This window comes from Mchenga conophoros, linkage group LG14, assembly GCF_057382185.1.
Source record: "Mchenga conophoros isolate Kocher_MC1m ecotype Shallow Benthic linkage group LG14, M_conophoros_male_GT1.1, whole genome shotgun sequence".
Lineage (NCBI taxonomy): Eukaryota > Metazoa > Chordata > Actinopteri > Cichliformes > Cichlidae > Mchenga > Mchenga conophoros.
This window is the reverse complement of record NC_140539.1, coordinates 29685092-29697236: the sequence shown is the minus strand read 5'-3', so window position 1 is coordinate 29697236 and position 12145 is coordinate 29685092. Positions and strand designations below refer to the sequence as shown.

Sequence of the window (12145 nt, the reverse complement as noted above, 5' to 3'; positions counted from 1 at the left end):
CATTAATCTATGTTCTCCAACCAGTTGGTGAATGGTTGCTGGAAGTTTTTGGCAGTCACTAGGTAAAATTCGGGGCAAGGAGGTATATGGTGCTGTACTAAAAACTCTGTTGTGGTTCCTTTGTACGGTAGCAGATTTCTGCACTCTCCAACAGTTTGTGTGGATGATGCAAATATTTCTGAAAACACTCACCAAATCGCTGAGTGTCTTGACAATTTGACACTGCTCAGCAAGCACAATGCTCCATTGTCAAGGATGCAATAGAGAACTGTTTGCTAGTGTTAATTGTGGTTGTAATAAATAATACATTTGTTGTAAATAATTAAATGCAGGTATCTGAGAGAGTACACTTTTAAAGGAGTTGTCAATACAAAACTTAGCCTACCAAGAAATCATATAAGTTTGGTTTCAAAAACTGGCAGCAGAGTGTCAAAGTGCTGGCCACCCTGGTGTTTTGGTCCCTTTCAAGTGTGACTTGACCAAAGAGCAGTAGATTCTGGCCACGACTGTACTATGACCTGTAGTGGCTAATATTGTAATGGAAGTAAAAGCAGAGCTTTGAAATGCAAAATAGTGATGATCTTCAGAGGTATGTTTTCTTGGGACATTTTGTGCTCTTCACGAAGAACCAGCCATGGTTTAAATTCCATACATCAGTATTGCCATGTTTATATCAGTGTTATCTTAATATGAGTAAAGTGTTTGTGTTTAAAATGCAATTAAAAGGAAAGTTCAATGAGTCACAGTAAAAAGCATGAAATAAGAGAAAATCACGACTCTGAAAATGCAGAGAGGCGCTGAGCACATATTATGATGGCACTGGCAACATCTGTTTTTTCTAGAAGCTATCAGAGAAGAGAAAGCATGTCTGTCATTTCTCCACAACTGTTCCTAAAAGAGAAATCCAATTTAAAATACTCCAACTGCTGCAACTAATACTACTGCCACAAATAATAATAAATAAAGTTAATGATAATGAGGTTTTTTCTGCTGTGTCATGCTGAGATGACACCAAGAAACTAGGCGAGCAGCCAGTTTATGTTACTCTATAACCGAATTGCAATTCATCATCCATTATAACTCTGTACACATGACTCTGTGTCAAAGTTCATTTTTATCAGTATAATAATGTAACAATGCTTAGTGTAGTTTTATTTTATTTTATATGGATCGTTTATGGAAATTTGTTTCTACCCTAACCTAATTCTAACTACCGGTAAGTAACAAAGTAACTAATTACTTTTAAAAATAAGTAATCAGTAATTAGTAACTACTTACTATTTTCAAGTAACTTGACCAACACTGCTGATAACACATGAGAACAATAAACGTATCATTTTCAGTTGTAACCCACAAACTGAACGGTAATGTACACTCGTCTTTAGGTTTTTGATAGTTCGTCACTGTTTCTACGTCTAGTTGGTTGGAATGGAGGCGAAGTCAACGGGATCCGTTCTCCCTACCTAGTGCGCGCTCCCGACGCAGAGGAAACTAATTCTGTCGGGGATATCTATCTTGGCACGTCCCTCTCTTCAAACTTTTGGTGCGTGAGCTGGTTAGGGGAAGTCTGATTTTTAATAAAATCTTTATCGTTTAAAAACCATGTCTGAACCTTAAGTATAAATGTACTTGAGAAATTAAGCATTAGTAGTATTAATGAAGTATAGCAAGATATGTAAGATAATTGTAAAAATTTTAGAAAAAGAAAATGCAAAAATAAATAGAAAATATATTTATGTAATATCAATAAGTGACACATCACAAATACATGTAAATAATTAAATAAAATGGTGAACCTACTGACTCGTTGTTATTCTTAAGCTGTGGTTTTGATTACTAATTGACTGAGTTTCTTTTATTTTTTTGTGTCTCTGTCAGTATTCCAGCATCGTACATTCTGTTTTATACTTAAAATGATAAGTAGTCTTAGAGGTGGATTCTTTGTGTTTTAGTTGACTGTAGCCTCCCACATGTTTCTCTATGCTGTGTGTTTTTCTCACAGTGCTGTGTCTAGTTGGTTACTTTCGGCTTTACTTTGTGAGTTGTCTTTTCTGCTTTCCTTCGGTTTTGTTTTTCCATGTCCTGTGTTTTTAAAGTCTCGGTTTGCTTGTGTGCTCTGTTGTGTCACACTGTGTTCCAGCTCGCTTTGCTCCTAATGTGCTTCCTGCTGGCTTCTTGTGTGTTTAGTTAATGTGTAGTAATGGCATAAACAAATGCCATGTGTTTTGAAACTCTGTAACTAGACTTCATTGTTTTTTTTAATCCCCTCTCTCTCCTGCGGGTAGTTTATCCTTAAAGCTCGGGTCCTCTACCAGACCCTGGGAGTATGAAGGTGCGCTCTTCTAGGACTGTGACCTTGTCAAATAATGGACTGAATTTTTTTTTCTACTTCTTTGCTACATTTATGAAGATGATTTTAACTTGTCATTAAACAGTTTTATGAAGTTGTTATAGACATTATATTCTAAGGTATGAAATAATCAAGTAATTATTTTGGGGGGAACTTTGTTGTACTTCCCTATCTAATTGCACTTCACGGATATTTGTTAGAAAAAACTTTATGGTGTAAAACATTAAACCTTAAGTATGAAAATATCTGAAAATATATATTTCAGTATTCAAAAAGAATTGCTTAAAATAGTAATATATCTAAGTTGATAGTGAAATCCGGGGGGATAAAAATACACAAATCAGTGGTAAAATAGCTCATATATATTTCTAGTTGCGTAGCACCAGGGTACACTCAGGAGCAGGCACGTGCAGAGGGGGGGGGGGGGGCTGGAGGGGCTTGAGCACCCGCCCCTTTCCTGATGGGTCCCCAAAGTGCCCTTTTGTTGAGGCAACTTTTAATTTATTTATTTTTTATTTAATTTTTTTTATGTGTGTGTGCGTGCGGAGTCCTGTCTGTGCCCCTCAACAATAATACATACTATTAATCACAGTTTTGCTAAATAAAAGGATCTGGCTTGCATCAGTCACATGATCACATTTAAGCAATAATCGCTCCTGACGGCAGAACGCGCTGGTTACGAGCCGGGAACGAGCTCACAAAGAGCACGCGCATTTTTTGCAGTCCGGAGCTGTAGGAGAAACACAAGTTAACTCAGAGATACAGAGTGATGCGACAAAACCAGTAAGTAGGTGTACAGCGTACACTGTAGTGTGTAGCACCCAGGAGTATTGGCTTATTACGTACACGTTGGTAAGTTGTCTTGTCGCAATTTGACGAACTGAAACAAATGAGCGTGCTTTGTTTGCAACAGCGCGACGAACACACCTGTCCTTTTATTAACTGCACAAGTAGTGCTGGTCATAGCTGCTAGCTCACTGTGTAAGGCTGTCATGGGTCTGTAGCTCTGTCACCGTTTTAGTGAACATATTTAGTTTTAAAGTAAGTTACAGAGCTTTTCCTGCCTTTCTGGGGGGGATTATTTTTTGCTAAAAAACGGTCTAATATGCATGTCCACATAATTATGCATTATTATAATATTTTAAAAAACACACGCTGTATTTTAAAAAACATACATTAAGAAGCAGATTATATTAGATTTATATTTTAAATAAGACAAAATTTGGATTTTACAGCAGTAAAATGATTGTATCTCTACAGTTTAAAAATGTAATAAGCTTTGCCCCTGCACAGAGTGGATAGTGAAACAAATGGAATCATCATAATGACATTTTTTCATATTTATTACTTCCCCCTCCTCATTGCTTTATTATTGTAGCTCTAGTAACAAATAATAATGTAAGGATTCTGGATCAGCACCGTGATGCCCATAGTATATACAGTATTCTGAAGAAGGTCTAAAATGTCACTGTGTGTGCTTGCATGTGTTTGTTTTATGTATATGGATTTTTTTTTAATTATTACTCATGATATAACATTGTCCAGACATGCCTGGTAAAGACATGAGGAGGAAACAGTAGGAGCTGTGTGAGGCTACTAAAGGCAGTGCTATAACATTTTTCTGTCATCATTTTATTATAGATTAAGTGCAAGAGTTGTTAGGTGTGGATGATTAGATTATAGTTTATTGCAATAGCAAGTTGTGCCTTGTTCTCAGATAGACAGCAAGTGGAGAGTGATATATGAGATGATGGGATGGAAGAAAGAAGAGAAGCAAAGAGTGATTCACAGGCAGAGCCTACATTATTTCTCACAGTTTTTTGCTGCCTTATGGTTCCAAGCGCTGTCACCAATCTTTGCATTTTTTTTATTATCTCATGACACTTGTTTAATCAGCTACCATCTCTGCTATGGACTTTTTAATGTCTACAGTCTCAGATCAACACAGCCCTGCCCTCAAGCACTATCAGCAGCAACCCCTCAACAGCAACATTGTACCCATCAGGTAAAACATAGGCTACGTTTGCTTTGCCTTGTCGCCACCTCACAACAGTGATATAGTATGATGCGATGCCATATTAGATTCTTGATGAATGTGTGTTGTTGTTATTCAGCCTGGTTCAATGTGCACCTTTTTAACTTTGAGCACCCGCCCCTTTAAACGTCTCTGCACGGCCCTGCTTTTTAGCGCCTCTTACTGGCAGATGAGGTGACCTGGTGGAGCAGTGGCGAGACAGTTATTATTGTGAAGAAGTTATCCAAATAAACTGTAATGCTCGTGGTCACAGAGACTTAAAACTATATGAATACATTCCCTCTTAAGCCATGCTCTTTCTTTGCCGTTGCACAGATTTTGAGTCACGGCTTCTACGTCGTATCTTTGATTTTACGGAGCAAATACGCAGTGGGAGTTACATTTGTGACAGGTCTGTCTGTTCTATTAATGGTTGATATGTTTTAACTTCAGTAAAGTGAAAGATATGCGTTACTGTCAATTAAATGTGAGTAAGGCTATGATCGGTTGAAGTACGGTATGTAATCGCAGTGACAGAACTGATGCTACTGCTTTCTACGGTTTGCAACTGATTTACGTGAACGCCGCATACGCCGAGACGTATGACGTACTGAGTGTGCGACGTTTGCGGTTCGCATGTGCTTGACATTTCCAGGGCTCACTGTGCTGCAGGCTCAACGTCCCTTTCTTCATACTTGTGGTGTTTTCGTGTGTGTTGCAGTTACCGGGCTGTCATGGAGCGCTGGCGGGGCAGAGTGGCTCTGGTGTCCGGAGCCTCGGTCGGGATTGGGGCGGCTATAGCCGTAGAGTTAGTCCGGCTCGGCATGAAAGTGGTGGGCTGTGCCAGGGACGTCGGAAAGATTCAGGTTTGCTCTGATATAGAAACTCAAACTTTCTGCAAAGAGTAATTTAATGTAAATCGCACAGTAAATGTTGCTGTTTATTGTTGGCTTTATGCAGAAAATTTGCAGCCGTGTCACTTATTTGGTAAACGCTAATTGTGCTCGTTCTTGTATAGCGCTTTTCTGCTTTACACTTTAGTCGTCGGTTAAACAGCTTGCGCACAAAATGTTAATTCCAACTAACTGTCACTCATGCTACTTTCAACAGAAAGTGATATTATATGAGAAAGACAGAATATGACGACGGTTTTATGTTAAAACGGCATTTGCGCAGATTTCTTTACCTTAAGACTTTGGCCAATGATTATTCAGATGGCAGAGATTCGAGTTGGTATAACATCTGAACACAGATCCGTAAGCTGACTGTTTATAGATGGTATGCACTGCTCTTTGTGGTGATATGCAGTGGCGGTCCTAGCCTGTTTGGCGCCCTGGGCGAACACTCCCTCTGCCACCCCCCACCCCCCCACACGCGCACTCACACTCACACACACACACACACACACACACACACACATGAAGACAGAGAGAGAGAGATAGAACTTTATTAATCCCTCGGGTGGGTTCCTCTGGGAAATTCGATATATATATATATATATATATATATATATATATATATATATATATATATATATATATATATATATATATACGCACACACACACACATATAAATAAAATATACAAAGGGGATAAATAGAATAAATAGGAATAAAAAATAAAAATACAAGTGAATTGCACATTTCAAGTATTGAGTCTATTGCACTGTTGACTATTTACAAAAAGTATTGCACAAGGTATTGCACAGTGAGGTGAAGAGGCACTACAGCTTAGTTGTTCCCCCCTCCTTTGTCCTCCTGTTTCCCCTCCCTCTCCCCTCCAGAGAGGAGTTAAACAGTTTGATGGCGTGTGGGACAAAGGAGTTTTTAAGTCTGTTAGTTCTTGTCTTGAGAGAGTATGCATAGTATGCAAACGGCTACCAAACAGCTATCATAATTCATCATACAATGAGAACAGGACAAATCAACAATTGACAATGACTAATTAATATTTAAATCTGTAACATAATGTATTGTTTGGAGTTTGGAGTAGTCTGTTACTGTTACTATTTTTACCAATTCTTCTTGGAGCAACTGTAACCCACATAATTTCCTTAGGGATTAATAAAGTATTCTGATTCTGATTGTTTCAGGATACATAACCCGCCATTATCCAATGACACATCTGCTTACCTGTATCCTTCGTTTCTCCTCCTCTTCTTTTCTTTTCTTTTTTTCTAAACTGAGCACCTGATAGCTTTGAACTGTTCTTGTCCATCTTGGTTTTAATTTTGCACTCCAGTATGAACACCCATCCCCCAACTCGAGGATCACCACAACATAACTTAATAAACCTACACCTTAGTTCACAGATTCACTTTGTCTAGGGTTTATTTCTGGGATTTCACACAACCCAGTATTCAAATCAAGAATACATAATGGGCTTGGATTTACAGCATTATGAATGAAATGTGCTCTATTTGGAAGCAGCAGGGCTCTCCTCCCCTTTCGATGTGTTGTGTGTGAGACTTTAAATCATCAAACTGTAAATTATAAATTTTAAATTGTTATTTATCCCTTTACCCCGAGTCTTAAGTGTATATTTATTTTCTTACTCTTCTTATATTTATTGTTTGTTTACTTGCACTTTTGTAACTGGAACCTCGCCGTCTTGTCTCTCTATATACTGGACTGTATGTAGCGGAGATGACAATAAAGTTTACTTTGACTTCAGCAGCAAGCAGGCGCACCGAGGGCTCTCGCGCTCACTTTGAACGTATAGAATTTCGCAAAATCATCGGTGCAAATTATAAGTCTGTATCATAATGTCAGGCGTTTTCGTGTTTGTTGGTTTGTTTTTATTTTGGGGGTGGGTTATTAGACGCTGCTCTAGCCAGCCAATGAATCCCCCGCTGCCCCGCCCTCTCCTTCCTTTGCCGCAAGCAGCAGGCGCAAACGGAGGGCGCCCTTACTCCCAGCAAATGGGCGATAGAAAACCGATCGGTGCCTATGCCATTCCCAATATGCGCTGGCATGATGTCGGGGCAGCATGAGCACGAGCAATTTTCTTTTTAATTTTTTGTTTGCCGATGCCCGTGATGCCGCCCCCCCACCACGATGCCGCCCCAGGTAACCGCCCGTGTTGCCCGTATCAAAAACCGCTACTGGTGATATGCAAAGTGAAACCAAAATCTATTTATTCGGACTAACTTTATATAGATCTAACATTTGAACGATTTTTGCATACATTAAACACAGATGGGATTCTGAAGTGTGTTATTGTTTCCTGTTTGGTTTCAGAAACTGGCAGCAGAGTGTCAGAGCGCCGGTCACCCTGGCGTTTTGGTGCCTTTCAAGTGTGACTTGAGCAAAGAGGAGGAGATTCTGTCCATGTTTGCAGCGATCAAAGAGCAGCACAAAGGTGTGGACGTGTGCATCAACAACGCTGGCTTGGCTCATCCAGAGCCGCTGCTAAGTGGCAAAACCAGCGGCTGGAAGAACATGATGGATGTAAGAGCTCAGATCCTGGTTTACATTGATGTGACATTCACTAGTGGTTTTCAAGTAAAACATTGAACTGAAATAACAAATGTGACAAAGGTCACCCATCAGTGATTTTACTGCTGTGGTATTGTTTAAACATTAACACTTTCAAACAGTTTTAAACAGAATTCAAAGTTGCTTAAAAACCTTTGTTGTGCAAGATTTCTCTGTTTGTTTTCTTGCAGGTGAACATCCTTGGGTTGAGTATTTGCACGCGTGAGGCGTATCAGTCAATGAAAGAGAGAAACGTGGATGATGGGCACATCATAAACATAAACAGGTGCAGTTTTATTTGCTTGTGCAAGCTTGTGAAGTGAAAAACTGTTGAATTAATAAGAACACACATATGTTTTCATGTTGGCATGTTCTCTATTCAGATTGTGAATATGATATTAATTTTGCAACTCTGCACAATTTTTTATTTTTAAATGGCCGACATTTTCTAACTTTGAAAGAAAGCTACAAGTGAAATGAGGGCAGGACTTTTACATTTTAATGAACTTCGTCACATTCAAGCAGGTAAGTTTACACAATGCTGCCTGTCGGTGCAGTTGTGCTGAGGGGTGTATTACGGATGAAGTTCAACACAGCCAGGCTTTCTTTAGGTTAGCTGGCTCAGCAAAACCTAAAGCCCCATTATGGTAGTAACGGTTGTCACAATGGTGGTTGTCAACTTTCTCTGTTGAGTGGGACTTTCTGTTTCATGCGCTGAGCACACTAAAAACAGGCGTTTTGTTGACAATAATGTTAAAATATGGATTAAAAATCGCTAAAGAAAAAATATAAAACCTATAGCAGCGAAATTCAACAATTGCAAATAAGACAAAAGGTTAATGCTGCAAATCTTGGGATTTTGCTCAAAGAGCGGTAAAATAAACAAATTTAAGTTTAATTAAATTATTTTATCATTGAGTTCCCTCTTGGTGCGGCCTATTGTCCCACAGGTTAACACAGGAGACATGGAAATTTCTTTATGTTGTCAATATATCAAAGGGAAACTAACTTGATTGCTTGAACAAAGACTCTTGGTGTGTGTTCTGCTGCACTTCCAGCAGAATCAAAGTTAAAAACAAATCACCAAACTAATACATGTACATTCCCACGACAATGCAATGCTTTCTTCAGTGGTTTTCATAAAGTTCAGCTTAAAAACTTGGACATATAAAACATTTTCCCCCAGCAGAGAATCTGTATTTCACTTAAAACATGCTATGAATTAAAAAAAAAGAAAAGAAAAGAAAAGAACGAAATCAGCTAAAGCATGGCGCTACCAGTCAATTTTAGATGAAAACTCAGAACACAACCTGCTCTTACTGTGCTTATTTGGCCAAGTTAGAGAGAAAATTGTGCCTTTATGCTCAAGCCTCAGTTTGCTAAGCCATTAATCTGGCTTCATAGAAAACCCCTCTGGCACCCTTTTCAATGAGGAATATTCTCCAGTTATCCAGAAACCTTGACTCGGATGAATTTATTACATTGGAAAAGCCTGTTTTTTAACGTTTGAGTCTAAGGTTTATTTTAAGCACCTGACTGCTCTTTTTTTGCTTCTCATCCATAAACTCTCTCCATAATCTTTTGCGTGACTCTTGTGTTGGTGGTTAAAGAGGTTTGCCGTGTTAGAGTCTGAGGTGGAGATCGGTTTCCTGCATAATTTGCAGAGCACAGTTTTCTGGTCCATGTCAGACTTTTCATAACCAAACCATATCCATGCTACAGAGCTAGCCCCTCGTTTAGAAATAAGGTCCTCAATTTGTTTTGAGTGGTCTTTCTGTTTGTCATCATTTCAGTTTATTTTGAAACATCTCAACAGGATCTTGAGCTTTATTGTAAAAGGTTTATGTGGAAAATAAACAAGCGGATGACGGAGCCACACACTGGGTTTACCGTCGTAGCTGCTAATGACAACATGTAAAAACAGTCACTTGTCCGTCCGTAGTGTGGTTATTTTAAATATAAGAGAAAGAGAGATTTTTAAGAAATTAATATAGCCACTACAGTGACCATCAAAACGATGAAAAAATATGGTCGTAAACAGTTTATTTTGTGACACCATGAAACAAATGATAGCGTAATATGAAAAGATAGACTTTTTCATATCGTCTTCCGATATATATCGTTATATCGGACAGCCCTAACACCGAAGTGATTTCTGTTTTCTGTAGGGATCGGACCTTTTTTGCACTGAAACAGCCATCACTTTGCTTTGACAAAATGCCTGTTATTACAACATTTAGAAATTTGCAAAATAACTGAGTCCAGATTTTAAAGACCTCATTGAGGTCAGTGTTTATTCATCTGCAGGATAAACCATCAAAAAAAATGTCAGACAGTATTTAAAATGTTCATAAAACTGTCCTAAATAAAGTGACATCTCCAGTTATTTTGGCCAACCAGAACCCAAACTAATATGAAAGCTGAAGGAAAATCCAGACTGGAGATCAGTATCAAACTATCAAATCCAGATTTTGGACTTAAGCAATTTTTGTGAGTATAAACCAGTTTTTGCAGCTCTGGACCTCAGCTTCTGTGTGCCACAGAAGTTCTTGCATCATTCAGTCAGACTTGCCTTTTAAAAGAAGAACTTTTAATGTTATTTCTGCTTACCTGCTCAGGTTTGTAATCTGTTTGATGTTGCAGTATGTCCGGTCATCGTGTACTTCCCAATGCAACTACACATTTCTACACCGCCACCAAGTTTGCTGTAACCGCTCTGACTGAGGGCCTGAGGCAAGAACTGCGTGCAGAAAAAACTCATATCCGAGCCACGGTAAGGCTTTAAAATATACCATAACCAGCTCATAAAGTGCTAGTATAATTCATAATGCTAGTAACAGTTGCTATGAGACGCATACACAGTACGTACAGGAGTTCCCTCATGATTTTTTTTTTTTTCTTGCAGAGCATTTCTCCTGGTTTAGTGGAGACTGAATTTGGTCCACGGCTCTTCAAAGACGATCCTGATAAGGCTGCTGGTCTATACTCAGAATATAAGGTAAAGGGATCATTCCTATAATTAAAGTATCGTTGATATGATTACTCAAGTAAAGAGTATTCAGTCACTTTTCACTTCTCTCACAGCCTCTGGAAGCAAAAGATGTTGCCAGTTCTGTTGTATATGTGCTCAGTGCCCCTCCTCATGTTCAGGTTTGTGCTTTGCTCTTGTTTTTATGCTTTTTATTGTGTCTTATTAAGACTTTCCTGTTTAACTTTGACTCATAATAAGACAACGTTCACGTAACTTTTGTTTCAGATTGGAGACATTCAGATGCGAGGGACAGAGCAGGTGTCTTAGAGCTGCACCACAAGACCCTCTCAAATTATACAATGACAGATTTCACTTCTTTACAACATTTTAAAAGATAATGACTTGATACGATCATGAAACAATTTTATGGTGTTGTTTTTTTTCACAAATGTATAAAATAAAAAACAATCTTCAGGGGAAATTTGTTGCATTTCTTTTTTCTTTCTTTCTTTTTTTTCTTTCTTTTTTTAAATTGCATTAAGGGAAGTCTGATTTTTAATAAAATCTTTATCGTTTAAAAACCATGTCTGAACCTTAAGTATAAATGTACTTGAGAAATTAAGCATTAGTAGTATTAATGAAGTATAGCAAGATATGTAAGATAATTGTAAAAATTTTAGAAAAAGAAAATGCAAAAATAAATAGAAAATATATTTATGTAATATCAATAAGTGACACATCACAAATACATGTAAATAATTAAATAAAATGGTGAACCTACTGACTCGTTGTTATTCTTAAGCTGTGGTTTTGATTACTAATTGACTGAGTTTCTTTTATTTTTTTGTGTCTCTGTCAGTATTCCAGCATCGTACATTCTGTTTTATACTTAAAATGATAAGTAGTCTTAGAGGTGGATTCTTTGTGTTTTAGTTGACTGTAGCCTCCCACATGTTTCTCTATGCTGTGTGTTTTTCTCACAGTGCTGTGTCTAGTTGGTTACTTTCGGCTTTACTTTGTGAGTTGTCTTTTCTGCTTTCCTTCGGTTTTGTTTTTCCATGTCCTGTGTTTTTAAAGTCTCGGTTTGCTTGTGTGCTCTGTTGTGTCACACTGTGTTCCAGCTCGCTTTGCTCCTAATGTGCTTCCTGCTGGCTTCTTGTGTGTTTAGTTAATGTGTAGTAATGGCATAAACAAATGCCATGTGTTTTGAAACTCTGTAACTAGACTTCATTGTTTTTTTTAATCCCCTCTCTCTCCTGCGGGTAGTTTATCCTTAAAGCTCGGGTCCTCTACCAGACCCTGGGAGTATGAAGGTGCGCTCTTCTAGGACTGT

General features: G+C 38.3%; 1 protein-coding gene across 3 annotated transcripts; it reads left to right on the top strand.

The window, feature by feature from the left end:
• The first annotated feature begins 3017 nt into the window (after window positions 1-3017).
• On the top strand, window positions 3018-11590 carry LOC146560034 (dehydrogenase/reductase SDR family member 11-like). 3 transcript variants are annotated; one of them, XM_085243845.1, is made up of 8 exons: window positions 3018-3133; window positions 4283-4355; window positions 7605-7814; window positions 8033-8127; window positions 10485-10614; window positions 10747-10839; window positions 10926-10991; window positions 11098-11590. In XM_085243845.1, exons 1-8 carry the CDS (start codon window positions 3120-3122, stop codon window positions 11137-11139), a joined length of 723 nt encoding a protein of 240 aa, XP_085099971.1. In that variant the 5' UTR covers window positions 3018-3119; the 3' UTR covers window positions 11140-11590. The 3 variants fall into 3 exon arrangements, with proteins under 3 accessions (XP_085099971.1, XP_085099970.1, XP_085099972.1); XM_085243844.1 differs by lacking the exons at window positions 3018-3133; window positions 4283-4355 and adding exons at window positions 4609-4776; window positions 5086-5230; XM_085243846.1 differs by lacking the exons at window positions 3018-3133; window positions 4283-4355 and adding an exon at window positions 5948-7433.
• The last annotated feature ends 555 nt before the right edge of the window (window positions 11591-12145 follow it).

Coding starts and splice junctions, on each gene's coding strand:
- LOC146560034 (XM_085243844.1), top strand. CDS start 4,676: ATGCTCTTTCTTTGCCGTTGCACAGATTTTGAGTCACGGCTTCTACGT. Junction 8,128..10,484: donor CACATCATAAACATAAACAG/GTGCAGTTTTAT, acceptor TTGATGTTGCAG/TATGTCCGGTCATCGTGTAC. Junction 10,992..11,097: donor GTGCCCCTCCTCATGTTCAG/GTTTGTGCTTTG, acceptor CTTTTGTTTCAG/ATTGGAGACATTCAGATGCG.